This window comes from Cannabis sativa, chromosome 4, assembly GCF_029168945.1.
Source record: "Cannabis sativa cultivar Pink pepper isolate KNU-18-1 chromosome 4, ASM2916894v1, whole genome shotgun sequence".
Taxonomy (NCBI): domain Eukaryota; kingdom Viridiplantae; phylum Streptophyta; class Magnoliopsida; order Rosales; family Cannabaceae; genus Cannabis; species Cannabis sativa.
The window spans coordinates 72,595,526-72,609,135 of NC_083604.1; the positions used below are offsets into that span (position 1 = coordinate 72,595,526).

The 13,610-nt window shown below is 38.6% G+C and overlaps 1 protein-coding gene across 1 annotated transcript; it reads left to right on the forward strand.

The window, feature by feature from the left end:
• Window positions 1-1,452: 1,452 nt before the first annotated feature.
• Window positions 1,453-3,575, forward strand: LOC115713733 (PR5-like receptor kinase). Its single transcript, XM_061113969.1, has 3 exons — window positions 1,453-1,823; window positions 2,227-2,356; window positions 3,504-3,575. Exons 1-3 carry the CDS (start codon window positions 1,453-1,455, stop codon window positions 3,573-3,575), a joined length of 573 nt encoding a protein of 190 aa, XP_060969952.1.
• Window positions 3,576-13,610: the final 10,035 nt, after the last annotated feature.

Below are 13,610 nucleotides of genomic sequence, written 5' to 3' on the forward strand. Positions count from 1 at the left end.
AATTAAAATTTATACGAGATTCGATATTAAATTATACTAATACTCACTTTTAATTTTAATCAATTTGACATAACTTGAAAAGTGCTCATTACAACGTTAATTTGATAGTGTTCATTATTAATTCAGATTATGGTATGGTAACTATTCAAAAAGTTTTAAAAATTTATAGAAATATATTTTAAATATAAAGGACACTGTCGTGAAAAAGTTCGAAAAAAATAATTAAATGAGGAGTGCTAATTACAATTTCCTATTAAAATTTTTTAGTCAACCTTCATGTCTGAAATTACATGCCAAAATATTTTTTTTTTAATTTTTCTCATAGCGGTATTCGTTATGGTTACAGTATTATCGCTGTAAATTTTAAAAAATTTCGGATAATTTACAGTATTGAAAATAGAGTTCCAAATAGTTCAAAAAACTTCAAACATATTTTTGACACCGTAAACTATTTAAAAATTTATAAGAATAATGTTGTAAGCATAACAACGAACAATGCAATTAAAAAAAATATGTGTGTTTTTGAACACAAAAATTAAGTAAGAGGTTATAATAAAAGAGTGTTGGTAACACTTCTCAAATGATTAATATTCTATCTTATTTCAGATGCGATGATGGAGATATAAGTTGAAATAGAAGGTCGAGATTTACCAAATACCTACACGTGACGTGTAGAGGATACAAAAAGGGCATAGTTGTAATAAAGGAAGGAAGTCATCTTTCGAGGGTGTAGCTATATACACAAATACGTGTGGAGCAAGTCTTCACTCTCTCACTTTGGTTTTATTTCTAACTCCTCCAACAAATTAATTAAGGGTTGAAACTCTTTGTTTTCTCCGACAAGGTTTGTAATGTGTACTAGCCGAAGTGACCGTGGAGTTGGCTTATTCCTATTTTGCATCAATTCCTTGCAATTATTCTCAATATCATCAGGTACTATAATTAAACTTTTGTATTTTGAATTTGTCACGTACATACAGTTAGTTATATATATATAGATGTATTAATAATAGATCTCTCTCGTTTTAATTTTCATTTTGAAGATCAAATTATAATCTGCATGCAATATATATAAAATATATATATGATGGCTACATATATATATGCACAGCTGGTTTGATCATGAGTACTCCTCCAACATTCTTGAGAATCAAAAACTCATGCAGCAACAATATTTGGCCAGTCATACAATCAAAACCAAGCTCTCCTCAACTCTCCAACAATAATATTAATACTGGTTTCTCACTAAGGCCAGGAGAGGCAAAGACAGTGGTTATTCCACCAGGGTGGTCAGGTTTCGTATGGGGTCGAACTCTATGCACATATTCATTACAAGGCCAATTCTCGTGTGTAACTGGAGATTGCGGATCATCTACTACCATGGAATGCCCTAGCTCAAGCTCAACATCCAGTACAGTACCACTAACCACTACTTTGGCAATTTTCAACACCATGGGTATGGGCGATGGCCAATTGACTTATCTTGTGAGTGTTGCAACGGGATATAATCTTCCGATGGTTGTGGTTCCCAAGGGTGGGAAAGGAAGAGATTGTAGATCTATTGGTTGCACAACCGATCTCAACAAAAAGTGTCCCCAAGTGCTACGTGTTATGCATGAAGATGAGTGTGTGGGTTGTAACATGGTGGATTGCCAAGCTCAATTGCACGAGGACTATTGCTCAGGTTTGACTGGCTATTTGAACTTCTTTCAAGGCTTGTGCCCTTTGGCTCACTCTTCTTCTTCTTCCACTAATAATACTTTCGCCTGCCTATCTGCCGATGTGGATCTTACTTTTTGTGCTAACGACTTACAAACCACCAGGTAATAATTCTAAATCTGCATATAAATATATTGTATTAATTCATGAAAGTATAATCGTTAGGCACTAATATTACTAATATATATATAACATCTATATATTTACACACATCAATTACTCATATGCATCATGATGATGATGACTATAGTTACATATTTATTTATAATAAATGTATTTGATCAGTATATAATGAAATTAAGTACATAATAAAATGTTAATAAGGAAAAATATATTTTTGTTCTAAGCAGACTATAGTAGAGATTGTGAAATGTGTACACTTAATAAATATATTTCAAAAATCCATATACAAATATATATATATATATATATATATATATGTCAATTTAAAGGAATAAAGATGGATTAATTGTATCATCATGATATATATATATGCTGCGCATGCAGGAGTAGTACTGGTAAGAAAGAAGAGAATGAGAAGTCTTACGATGGGAAGCAGAAGAAGAATATTGTAATAATATTGGTAATGGTTGGGAGTTCCATGGGAGTAATGGTGTTCGGATGCTCTTGCGTATTGGTAATAAGGCGTCGACGAGAACAAACCCATTTTAATCAATCACAAATCACAACCACCACTACTGATCATCTTTGTAAAATTGGTTGCAGCTGCTGATATATATGGACCAACAATATTTAAACAAATCTCAACTTCACCCCATATTATCATACATACACATATATAAGCTATAGGGATATCCAATATCGAATTAGTTATGATCATTATTGAATAAGTTTTCCAAGTCATATATCCGATTCCGGCATTAGTGCTTTAGTTTAAAATAAGTCAATTAGCCAGCTACGTTTCAAGACTTTGTCTTTTCGCAAGTTGGATAATGCTCTACACGTTATTGTACAGCTATAAATGGCCCTAGCTAATATTGTTTGAACTAATCAGAGTTTTGATCGATATATTAATTATATGGCATATATTGATTCCAATGCTAATTAATAATCTCCCTCTTCTTTTTTTGGTCAGTGTAGGAATTTACCAAACTGTACCCTACACCAACAAAATATTCATCAATATATTTTGACCTTTCCTTGTGCTTGCGGAATAAGCATGCACTTTACACCTTCCCAAAACAACACAGTTTTGGATTTGCACAAACATATATAACCCCAAGAGAAATCAATCACGAACATTCATTCGATTCACCCAAACCCTCGAAACCCTAGCAAACACACATTCAAGAGCACACTGAGAGAAACACAAATCAGATTCACACACACGGCACTGATCTTCAAGATCTAAATCGATCTTGAAGATTCACACACAATAAACAGAAAGATAGAAAGTAAAAGGGAAAGAATAACACCGAGTTTTTTAGAGGTTCACCCCAATATTAAGGCTATGTCCATGTGACCGCCATGAGTTGGGGTTTCTCTACACCTCAAAGATCTGAATGAACATACTCAAATATTTGTTTAGTTTGGTGAATCCCAATTTTAAATTTAAACCCATGATGCTTTTCTAGGATGTATGATTTACAAAAATCAATTTTACTTACCTTGTTCTTACCTAACAAGTTTTGTTCATTCATGATCTCTAATCCCTTTTTATTTTTACTGATGTGACCAAGTTTCCGATGCCACAATATTTTTTTCTAGTCTTTTGGTGCATGGATCACAATGTTGTTACAATGTTTAATTGGCTCTCCTTTTAGGTAATAGAGTCCTTCAAGTTTTTGGCCTTTGATTATGGTTATGGAACCTTTGCTTATCCCTATAATACCTAATTCAACTTTACTCACAATACCCAAGTCATCTAACACACTTACATATAGTATGTTTCTAATAATACTAAGCACATATCTTACACTTGTTAGTGTTCTTACAATACCATCAAATATTTTAAAATTAATGTTACCTAAGCCTTGTATTTGACATGCCTGATTGTTTCTCAATATTATATTTCCACCTGTTGAGTCTTTGTAGTCTATTAAGAACAGTCTAGAATTTATCATGTAGAAAATACACTCTGAGTCAGTGATCCAATCATCTTTTAAAGATGATGCTGCCAAATAGAGTTCTCCATCACTATCACAACCACTAGAGTAGTTGGCATCCTCTTTCTCCGTGTACTTGTTTGAGTGGTGATTTTATCTCTGAGTATTTGAATCTTGTCCTTCATTTTTGTATTTGTTTATTTTCTTCCAGAAATAACAATCATTTATCATATGTCCAAGCTTTCCACAGTAGAAGCATCCATTAGATCTTTAGGCTCTTGTGACATGCCTTTGCCCTGACTGTTGTTTCCCCTTGTAGGCCCCCTGCTTTAGCTTCTTCCTCGATTAGGGTTAGGTTTTCTACCTTTATACTTTGCCTTAACCAAAATGCTCACAATTCAGCCTTTTGAACTTTTAGGTTTTTCATTCCACATTTCCAAGTCTATTAACTTTAAGGAAGAAATCACTTCATCTATAAGAATTGATGCTCTTCCATACTTTATGGCTGTCTTTACCTCCATACATGAATCTAGTAAGAAATTTAATATAATGATGGTTTGGTTCTCATCACTTTAGGTCTCATTTTCCCCTGAGTTTGCTAATTCAATATGCATCTTCAAAAATTCATCCATGTTTTGATTAAAAGATTTGGATGGACTTATCTTGAATTCAAATATTCTTTCTTTCAAGAATATATTGTTTGTGAGAGATTTTTGTTGAAATATTTCCTTTAACTTCTTCCATATTTTGGCTATAGTTTCTTTTTTATCAACTAATTAGATTATGGCATCTGAAAAGTTGACACTACTACAATATGGGCCTCTAGCTTCCCTTTTTTTAACCCAATTTATAAAAAGGGAAGCTAAAGGGTGTGAAAACACCCACCTGATTCGAAATTGACATTTAGAGGCAGTTTTTTGGTAAAAACCGTAGGTATATATATATTAATAAACCCTATCCCGTCGGTTGGAAATTGGGAATTTTTTAGGGTTTTTGGAAGACCCTATGCCGTCGGTTCCTAGCAAAGAACCGACGGCATAGGGTTTCCACTGAATAACCTCTGCATCGTCTTCTTCTTCTTCCTCACTTCTTCTTCTCTAGCATATACCAGCCACTTCTATAGCAGAGAAAACCCACGAAAACCCTCGCCAACCACCTCTAAAAACCCCCCATATCTTTCTCATTTCTTCACCATTTCACCTCATTTTTGTCTTAAAAGTTTCTATTTTCAATATCTAATCCCATACACTAAAAAAGTTTTGTTTTTTCACCAATTTACACTGCACCCGAACCTATTTTAAAAAAAAGTGGTGGTTTAACTCCGACCACCGATTTTAGCGGAGAAATCGTTTAATCTCAACGTTCATTAAGGTATAAATATGATTTCTGTTCATTTTATTAATGTACATTGGTATTACTTCGTTTTTGTAAATTTTTTTTTAGGATTTTTTCATTTTATTAATATTATATTGTGTGTGCTATAGGTGGCCGGATTTTTGGTCGCAATTTGTCGCCGGATTACGTTTATAAGGTAAATATTTATTTACTTGATATATAATATATATGTATATATTTTGTATTTTATTATTGAATATGTGTTTATATATATATTGTGTGTATATGTATTGTGTATATACTATTTGTGTATTTTGTGTATTTGTATTGTATATATATTTGTTGTGAATGAGAATGAGAGGTAATAGGAATTTAATTAGTTTAGAGTTAAAGTTTTTAAAATAATGGTAGTGTGATATTTAATTGATTATATATGTATATATATGTATATGTTATTTTTTAAAAAAATTAACTATGGAAATTAGTAACTAGTAACTTGCTACTTTGTTTAATAACTAGTAAGTAATTTAATAATTAAAATTTTAATTTGGTTGTATATTGCATTATGTTATAGGTTGTGTGCTAATATTTGAGAGTCGATCGACATATTTCGGTGTTGATCGGATTTGCAATAGGTATATCCATCCGCTAACATTTTGTTATTATAATTAATTATCAATGCATACTTAGTTGAGTTTGAATATCTTAAATATTCATCTGTAGTGAAGTAGGTTCTGCGAATACATGTACTGCGGTCGGATTGGTGGATAAATTTTGTATTGTTTATGTTAGTTTCTTTGTTCTGTATTGTTATATTTGTTTTGTCTGTTACTTTAGGCACTTTTAAAATTTTTGGGAACGTCCAATTACAGCCGTTATGCTGCCAAAATTTCGGTAGAATTTGGATCAAATTTCGGTAGAATTTAGTGTTAGTAGCATGATTATCAATTTTGTTTGTTAATGGTGTAGATATGGCCAACTCGAGTTCAGGATCTGATTCAGACCCAGAGGCAGAGTGTCCAACAGTAATACCTACAAGAGGGCCTACTCAAATGAATGAAATATCCAAGCTAATGGATCAAGGCAAAAGAGTGGCCCTCGAGGTTAATGACAAATGACAATACTGCGGGAAAATCTATGCTAAGCTCGTATCCACTCTAGGTGTCAGATGCCGGCAGACGATAGGGTTGTCCTATAAAAACTGGAAAGGAGTCAACCCGACTCTGAAAAATAAAGTTTAGAACAACATACAAGTAAGCTGTTATTTGTTAGAATTTTGATTTGTTTTTCTATTAATTCAAATGTTCACTCTAACCGTGTTTGTTTCCCTTCAAACTAGACGGGGTTCATTGTGCCGGACTCCTTCAAACATGATTGTCTCATCCTAGCTGGGAAGTTAATGAAAGACTTCAAGAATAGGATGACAAAAGACATCATAATGCCCGCGTTGCAAGAGAAGGATCTGGGACGACTGGCCCAAGTCCCTGTAAAGCACCCCGAGGTCGACGCTGCTGATTGGTGCACTTTTGTTGAAAGTCGACTAACTCCTGAATTTCAGGTACGCTAATTATATTAACACTAAGATAAACTCTTAAATACAAGTACATATATCTAATGTATTTTTTTGGCATTGTAGGAATTGAGTAAGGTGCAACGTGAACGTTCATCGAAAATTCAATCCAGACATCATAGTGGTCGGAGTGGAATGGTGAACGTACGGGAAGCTGTGGTAAGTAATGCTTAAAATTTAATGTGTTATAATTTGCTATAAAATTTAATTGGTACTCATTTAATTGTTATAACGTGATGTAGAAAAAGGATCTTGAAGTTTCAGATCCCCCCCGCCACCGTGTTTGGATTAAATCTCGCACCAAGAGTCGAAAACTTGTCACTGATTACGACAAGGAAATTGCAGAGAAGATAGTAAGTATATATTAATCCTTAATTGAGTTCTACTCATGAGTTAGTGTATATAATTCATATACTAATTGCTTGAATATATGCGTGCATTAGGCTCAATTAGATGAGAAGCTTAGTCAGGGAAATATTCAGGTCCAGGGCCAAAACGATATCCTGACGCAGGCGCTCGGGACACCAGAGCATCCTGGACGTGTCATGGCTACTGGGTATGCTATTACTTGAAATGTTATTTATTTAGTTACACAAATAAAATCGTAGCTAATTTGCATTTTATGATTTGTAGGTTCCTGACCAGGGCATCTCAACTGTTCGGCAGGAAGAAAAGGGAAGTGTCTGATGTTGTGGCTCGGCAAGCGAAGGAGATTGAAAAATTAAAAGCCAAAGTCCAATCCCTTAAGCAGCAGAGAAACGCTGCCGAACAAGAGGAAGAAGGAGAGGTGGCTGGTGAGGCGTATGTTCCACAACCATACGCTCCTAAGGATGAGGTACAACCACAAACTTATGCTGAGGAGTTTATTTCCCCCAACGACCAAGGTATCCAGTACAATTTTGATGACCATGCGGCCCTTAATCAGCAAGTACATCTCTGCTCTGACAACATCGACAACATTGTAGCCCGAGCGTATTTGTACGAGCATGTTGGTAAAATCACTGTTCACTGCCAGGACTACGATGATTCACATGCCCGAATTCTGGTGTCAGAAATCCTGCAAGAGGACGCTGAAATCCCAATCCCAATTGAAGGGTGCAGATATGTTAGGGACGTATCGCAGATGTTCCTTCCTTGACCTAAACACTTAATTCTAACAACCGAGGTAACTTCTCTTATAAATTAATTCTTAATGATTAGTGGAGTTTGAATATCTTCAATATTCATCCGTAGTGAAGTAGGTTCTGCGAATATTGTGCTGCGGTGGGATGGATGAACAAACTACTGTTATATATGTGTTATTTGTCGTTATACAGGCATGTTTAAAATTTTTCAGGCCATTCAATTACAACTGTTATGCTGCCGAAATTTCAGTAGAATTTGGATAAAATTTGATATATTATGTTATGTTTTGTTTAGGGTCCACTGTGTAACACCCTAACTAAAATAGGCGTATTACGTGATTTTTAAACATGCTGTGCAGCTCGTTGCTAATCAACGAGGTTTATGGAAAAACGTGATTAATTAAAATTTTTGCTTTTTAATTAAACTCATAAAATAATATTACAAAATACTCGGGATCCCGATTATAAAATCATTTACAAAAAGATTTAACTGTTTAACTGATACACAAAATAAATGTCGTCTAACGACCAGTTACAAAATCAGCCTCGCTGTCCCGATGATCGTACGCTCCAGGCCTAACCGCCCCGACATGTACAATCTTCACAAGCTCGCTCACGGTCCATCAGCTTTAGCCTTGCCTTTACCTACACATAAACGTAGAACTGTGAGTCGACAGACTCAGTAAGAAAAGCATAATAATACTCATACATAATCCCGGTTATGATCAGACGCCCATACCCCTGATCATAACCCTAACTGCCGTGTCCAACACGATACTGAGTCCCGCTACTGCCGTGTCCAACACGGTACTGAGCCACTACTGCCATGTCCAACATGGTACTGAGTTCTGAACGTTCATAGGGACGGTACTATTGACACGTAACAACCTGATCGGTCGGACCGGTCATACTCCGGCTGCTGGTCATACTCCAGCCTGTACCGACGTGTTACTATATCCTCCTGATCGGTCGAACCGGTCATACTCCGGCTGCTGGTCATACTCCAGCCTGTACCGACGGGATACGTCAATAGTACGGAACCACCAACCAAGTGTCAGCCTGATCGGTCGAACCGGTCATACTCCGGCTGCTGGTCATACTCCAGCCTGTACCGACGTGACAGGGTTGGATGGTTCGAAGCCAACATACATAACTAATGTAATCTAATAGGCTTCCTACATGCACGCTAAACATGTAATCTACATATGCATACTGTTATACTAATCTTACCTGGATTCCGAATTCAGGTGTGCCGGTCAACCTGACTGGAACTTTAGCTGAGCGGCGGATTACAGGCTCCTAGCTTGAAGAATGCTTAGATTTGGATGAGAATTCACTTGAAAATCAGAGCAAAAATCCAGCTCTTTGCACCCACATGCACAGCCGAGAGAGAGAGAGGAAAAGAGAGAGAGAGTTTGAAAATTTGTAATTTTTTTCTAAGTGTAATTTGTGTAAAATGAATAAATGAAATCAAAGCCACTTATAATATTTCATTTCAGCCAATAATTAAATAAAATAAACAATTATTTTCAAATAGTCAAGTCACTAAAAGACAAAACACTAATGGGGCAAAAAGACCATTTTGCCCCTCCACCTTAAAACCACATAAATCATACTAAAGGGGTATTTTTGGGAAATTCTAAATTCCTGGCCATTCCCGACATTCCCAATATCTAATAAACCGCCCCAAACTACTAACATGCTAAGTTGTGATTTCTACTGAGCCAAACACCGAGTTCCAAAATACCGGGCACCGAAAATGCAAGATATGAAAACTACTGAATAACATAAACATGCATTTCTGAATCCCATAAATAACAGTATAATAAAATATTTAAATGGCTATAAATAATTTCCATAATTAATCATGATTAACTGCTAATTTCCAAATTAAACTAAGCGGGCTTTACAATTATCCCCCTTAAAAGGATTTCGTCCCCGAAATCTAACCTGAATAACTCTGGATATTGAGCTCTCACATCTGACTCTAGCTCCCAGGTGGCCTCCTCCACCTTGCTGTTTCTCCAGAGAACCTTGACCAATGCTATGGTCTTATTCCGAAGGACTTTATCCTTTCTATCCAGGATCTGCACTGGCTGTTCCTCATAAGTCATGTCTGGCTGTAGCTCAAGGCTCTCATAACTGAGTATATGAGAGGGATCTGAAACGTATTTTCTCAACATCGAGACATGGAATACGTTGTGAACTGCTTATAAGGCTGGAGGCAATGCTAACCGATATGCCACTTGACCTATCTTCTCGAGAATCTCGAAAGGTCCTGTAAATCTAGGGCATAACTTGCCTCTTTTCCCGAAACGTTTGATCCCCTTCATCGGAGATACCCGTAAGAACACATGTTCCCCTACTTGGAACTCAACATCTCTGCGTTTCGGATCTGCGTAACTCTTCTGTCTGCTCTGTGAGGCAAGCATTCTAGCTTTTATCTTCTCTATCGCCTCATTGGTCCGTTGCACTGACTCTGGACCTAAGTATTTTCTCTCCCCTGTCTCATCCCAGTGGATAGGAGATCTACATTTCCTACCGTATAACAGTTCATAGGGAGCCATCCCTGTCGTACTCTGGTAACTGTTGTTGTAAGAAAATTCTATCAACGGTAGATATTTATTCCATGAGCCTTCAAAGTCCATAACACAGGCTCTCAACATGTCCTCCAATATCTGAATTGTCCTTTCGGACTGACCATCTGTCTGAGGATGGAATGCTGTACTAAATTTCAGCCTTGTACCCATTGCCCGTTGCAAACTTTGCCAAAATTTGGAGGTGAATTTCGGATCCCTGTCCGAAACTATAGACTTCGGTACCCCGTGAAGTCTTACGATCTCTCTAACATACAATTCTGCCAACTGATCCACTGTAAATGTTGTTCTAAACGGCAGAAAATGAGCGGATTTCGTAAATCGATCCACCACTACCCAGATGGAATCAAATAAACCCATGGTCCTAGGCAACCCGACCACAAAATCCATCGTGATATCTTCCCATTTCCATTCTGGTAGGGTTAGAGGCTGCAACAACCCTGCTGGTCTCTGATGTTCAGCCTTAATCTGCTGACAAGTGAGGCATCTCGATACGAATTCTACCAAATTCTTCTTCATACCGCTCCACCAGAAGTACGGTTTTAAATCTTGGTACATCTTGGTGGTGCCGGGATCCAGAGAATACGGGGTAGAATGAGCCTCCTCAAAGATCTCATTCCTAAGTTCCACACTATTCGGAACACAAACCCTCGCTTTATATAAAATCATCCCACTGTCTGACACTGAAAAGTCCTTGGCTTGACCAGCCAACACCTCATCTCGGATCTTCACTAACTCCGGATCTGTCATCTGAGCGACTTTTATTCTTTCCAATAGATCAGATTGCAGCGTTAAGTTGTGAAGCAGACCTACCACAAACTCAATGCTGGATCTAACCATATCCTCTGCTAGCTGAGCTGAGATCTGAACCATACTAGCTACTTGCCCGGGACCCTTTCTGCTCAGGGCATCGGCCACTACATTGGCTTTTCCGGGGTGATAGAGGATTTCACAGTCGTAATCTTTCACTAATTCCAACCAACGCCTTTGTCTCATATTCAAATCCTTCTGAGTAAAGAAATACTTGAGACTTTTATGGTCGGTATAGATTTCACACTTTTCCCCATAAAGATAATGCCGCCAAATCTTCAATGCGAAAACCACCGCGGCCAACTCTAGATCATGAGTCGGGTATCGCTGTTCATAATCCTTTAACTGACGGGAGGCATAAGCGATGACCCGATCGGCTTGCATCAACACACACCCCAAACCCTGTTTGGATGCGTCACAATAAACTACGAACTTTTCCTTGTCTGAAGGCAAAGCTAGCACTGGAGCGGTAATCAACCTCCGCTTTAGCTCTTGAAAACTAGCTTCGCACTTGTCTGACCAAATAAATCGCTGATTCTTCTTTGTGAGCTCGGTTAGGGGCATTGAAATTTTTGAAAACCCTTCCACGAACCTACGGTAGTACCCAGCTAAACCTAAGAAGCTTCTGATCTCTGTCACTGTCTTCGGTCTCGGCCAATCCCTGACGGATTCGATCTTCCTGGGATCCACCTTGATCCCATCTTTGCTCACAATGTGCCCTAGAAAGGACACCTGAGATAGCCAGAACTCACATTTCTTGAACTTGGCATAAAGCTTATGTTCTCGAAGTCGTTGCAGTACCATCTGAAGATGTAACTCATGCTCCTCTTCTGATTGAGAGTACACGAGGATGTCGTCGATAAACACAATCACACAGATATCGAGGAAATCCTTGAATACTCTATTCATCAAGTCCATGAATGCTGCAGGAGCATTGGTTAGTCCGAATGACATAACCAGAAATTCGTAATGTCCATACCTAGTGCGGAAAGCCGTCTTCGGAATGTCCTCCTCTCGGATTCTCAACTGATGATAACCCGAACGGAGATCAATCTTAGAAAAGACCGTCTTCCCCTGAAGCTGATCGAACAAATCATCGATCCTAGGTAATGGATATTTATTCTTCACCGTCAGCTTGTTCAATTCTCTGTAGTCGATGCACATCCTCATAGATCCATCCTTCTTCTTGACGAACAAAACCGGGCTCCCTGTGGTGACACACTGGGCCGAATAAACCCTATGTCAAGCAACCCTTGGAGCTGAATCTTTAATTCCTTAAGTTCAGCTGGAGCCATTCTATATGGGGCTTTGGAAACCGGTTCCACCCCTGGTGCCAAGTCTATCACGAAGTCAATCTCCCGCTGAGGTGGTAACCCTGGAAGTTCTTCGGGAAAAACATCCAAAAATTCCCGAACCACTTTGATGTCCTCTGGCCGAATGGTGTCTGGCCGAGTGGTGTCCACCACCACGGCCAGAAACCCTAAACAACTGCCGTGCAACAAATCTCTAGCTGACATGGCCGAAATCACCGGGATCCGGGATCCCTGAACTGAACCAACAAACACGAATGGTTCTTCACTTTCCGGTTGGAAGATTACCATCTTCCTTTTACAATCAATGCTCGCCGAATATTTTGATAGGAAATCCATTCCTAAAATAATATCGAATTCGACTAAACTCATCTCTATCAGATCAGCACTTAACTCTCTACCATCTATCCTGATCGGCATAGACCTAATCCACCTATTGGAGATAACCAATTCTCCGCCAGGTAATAGGGTTCCAAACCCTGATTCATATCTATCATACGGTCTACCCAATTTACTAAAGACTCTGGCCGCCACATAAGAATGTGTAGCCCCAGAATCAAACAGCACTGAATATAGCGAGTTGTTAATAGAAAGCTGACCTGTGACAACTGATGGGCTGGCATCTGCATCAGCCTGCGTGATAGCGAACACCCTGGCTGGAGTGGGTATCGCTGGAGCTCTCGGTGCCTCTGATCGGAGCTGGGGACAGTCCCTCTTGAAGTGTCCGAGCATGCCACAGTGAAAGCATCCCTGACCTTTGCACTCACCCCGATGGTGCCTCTTGCAGCTAGGGCACTCGGGATAGGAGAATCGGGTCTCAGTACCACCAGGACGACTCCCTCTGTTCTGGTTCCCCGAACCTCTTGTTCGACTCGAGCCACCGGAAGCAGTGGGTGCTCTCTTCCTCTGATCAATGGCCGAACCACTACTCCCCCTGCTAAAACCTGATGCAGGAGGGGTAGGAGCCCCGCCACTCACCGGAGTACTAGCTGACTCCGACATACACCCAACTGCGCCCTCAGCTCGCAGTGCCTTCTCCACCATCTGAGCATAGGTGGTGCTGTCGTCCGTGGTGATCA

Bases quoted from the DNA above. Each gene is read 5' to 3' on its own strand.
- LOC115713733 (XM_061113969.1), top strand. From the start codon at position 1,453: ATGGGTATGGGCGATGGCCAATTGACTTATCTTGTGAGTGTTGCAACG. The intron at 1,824-2,226 runs GTAATAATTCTA...CTGCGCATGCAG, and splicing joins AACGACTTACAAACCACCAG to GAGTAGTACTGGTAAGAAAG. The intron at 2,357-3,503 runs GTAATAAGGCGT...CTCTCCTTTTAG, and splicing joins TCGGATGCTCTTGCGTATTG to GTAATAGAGTCCTTCAAGTT.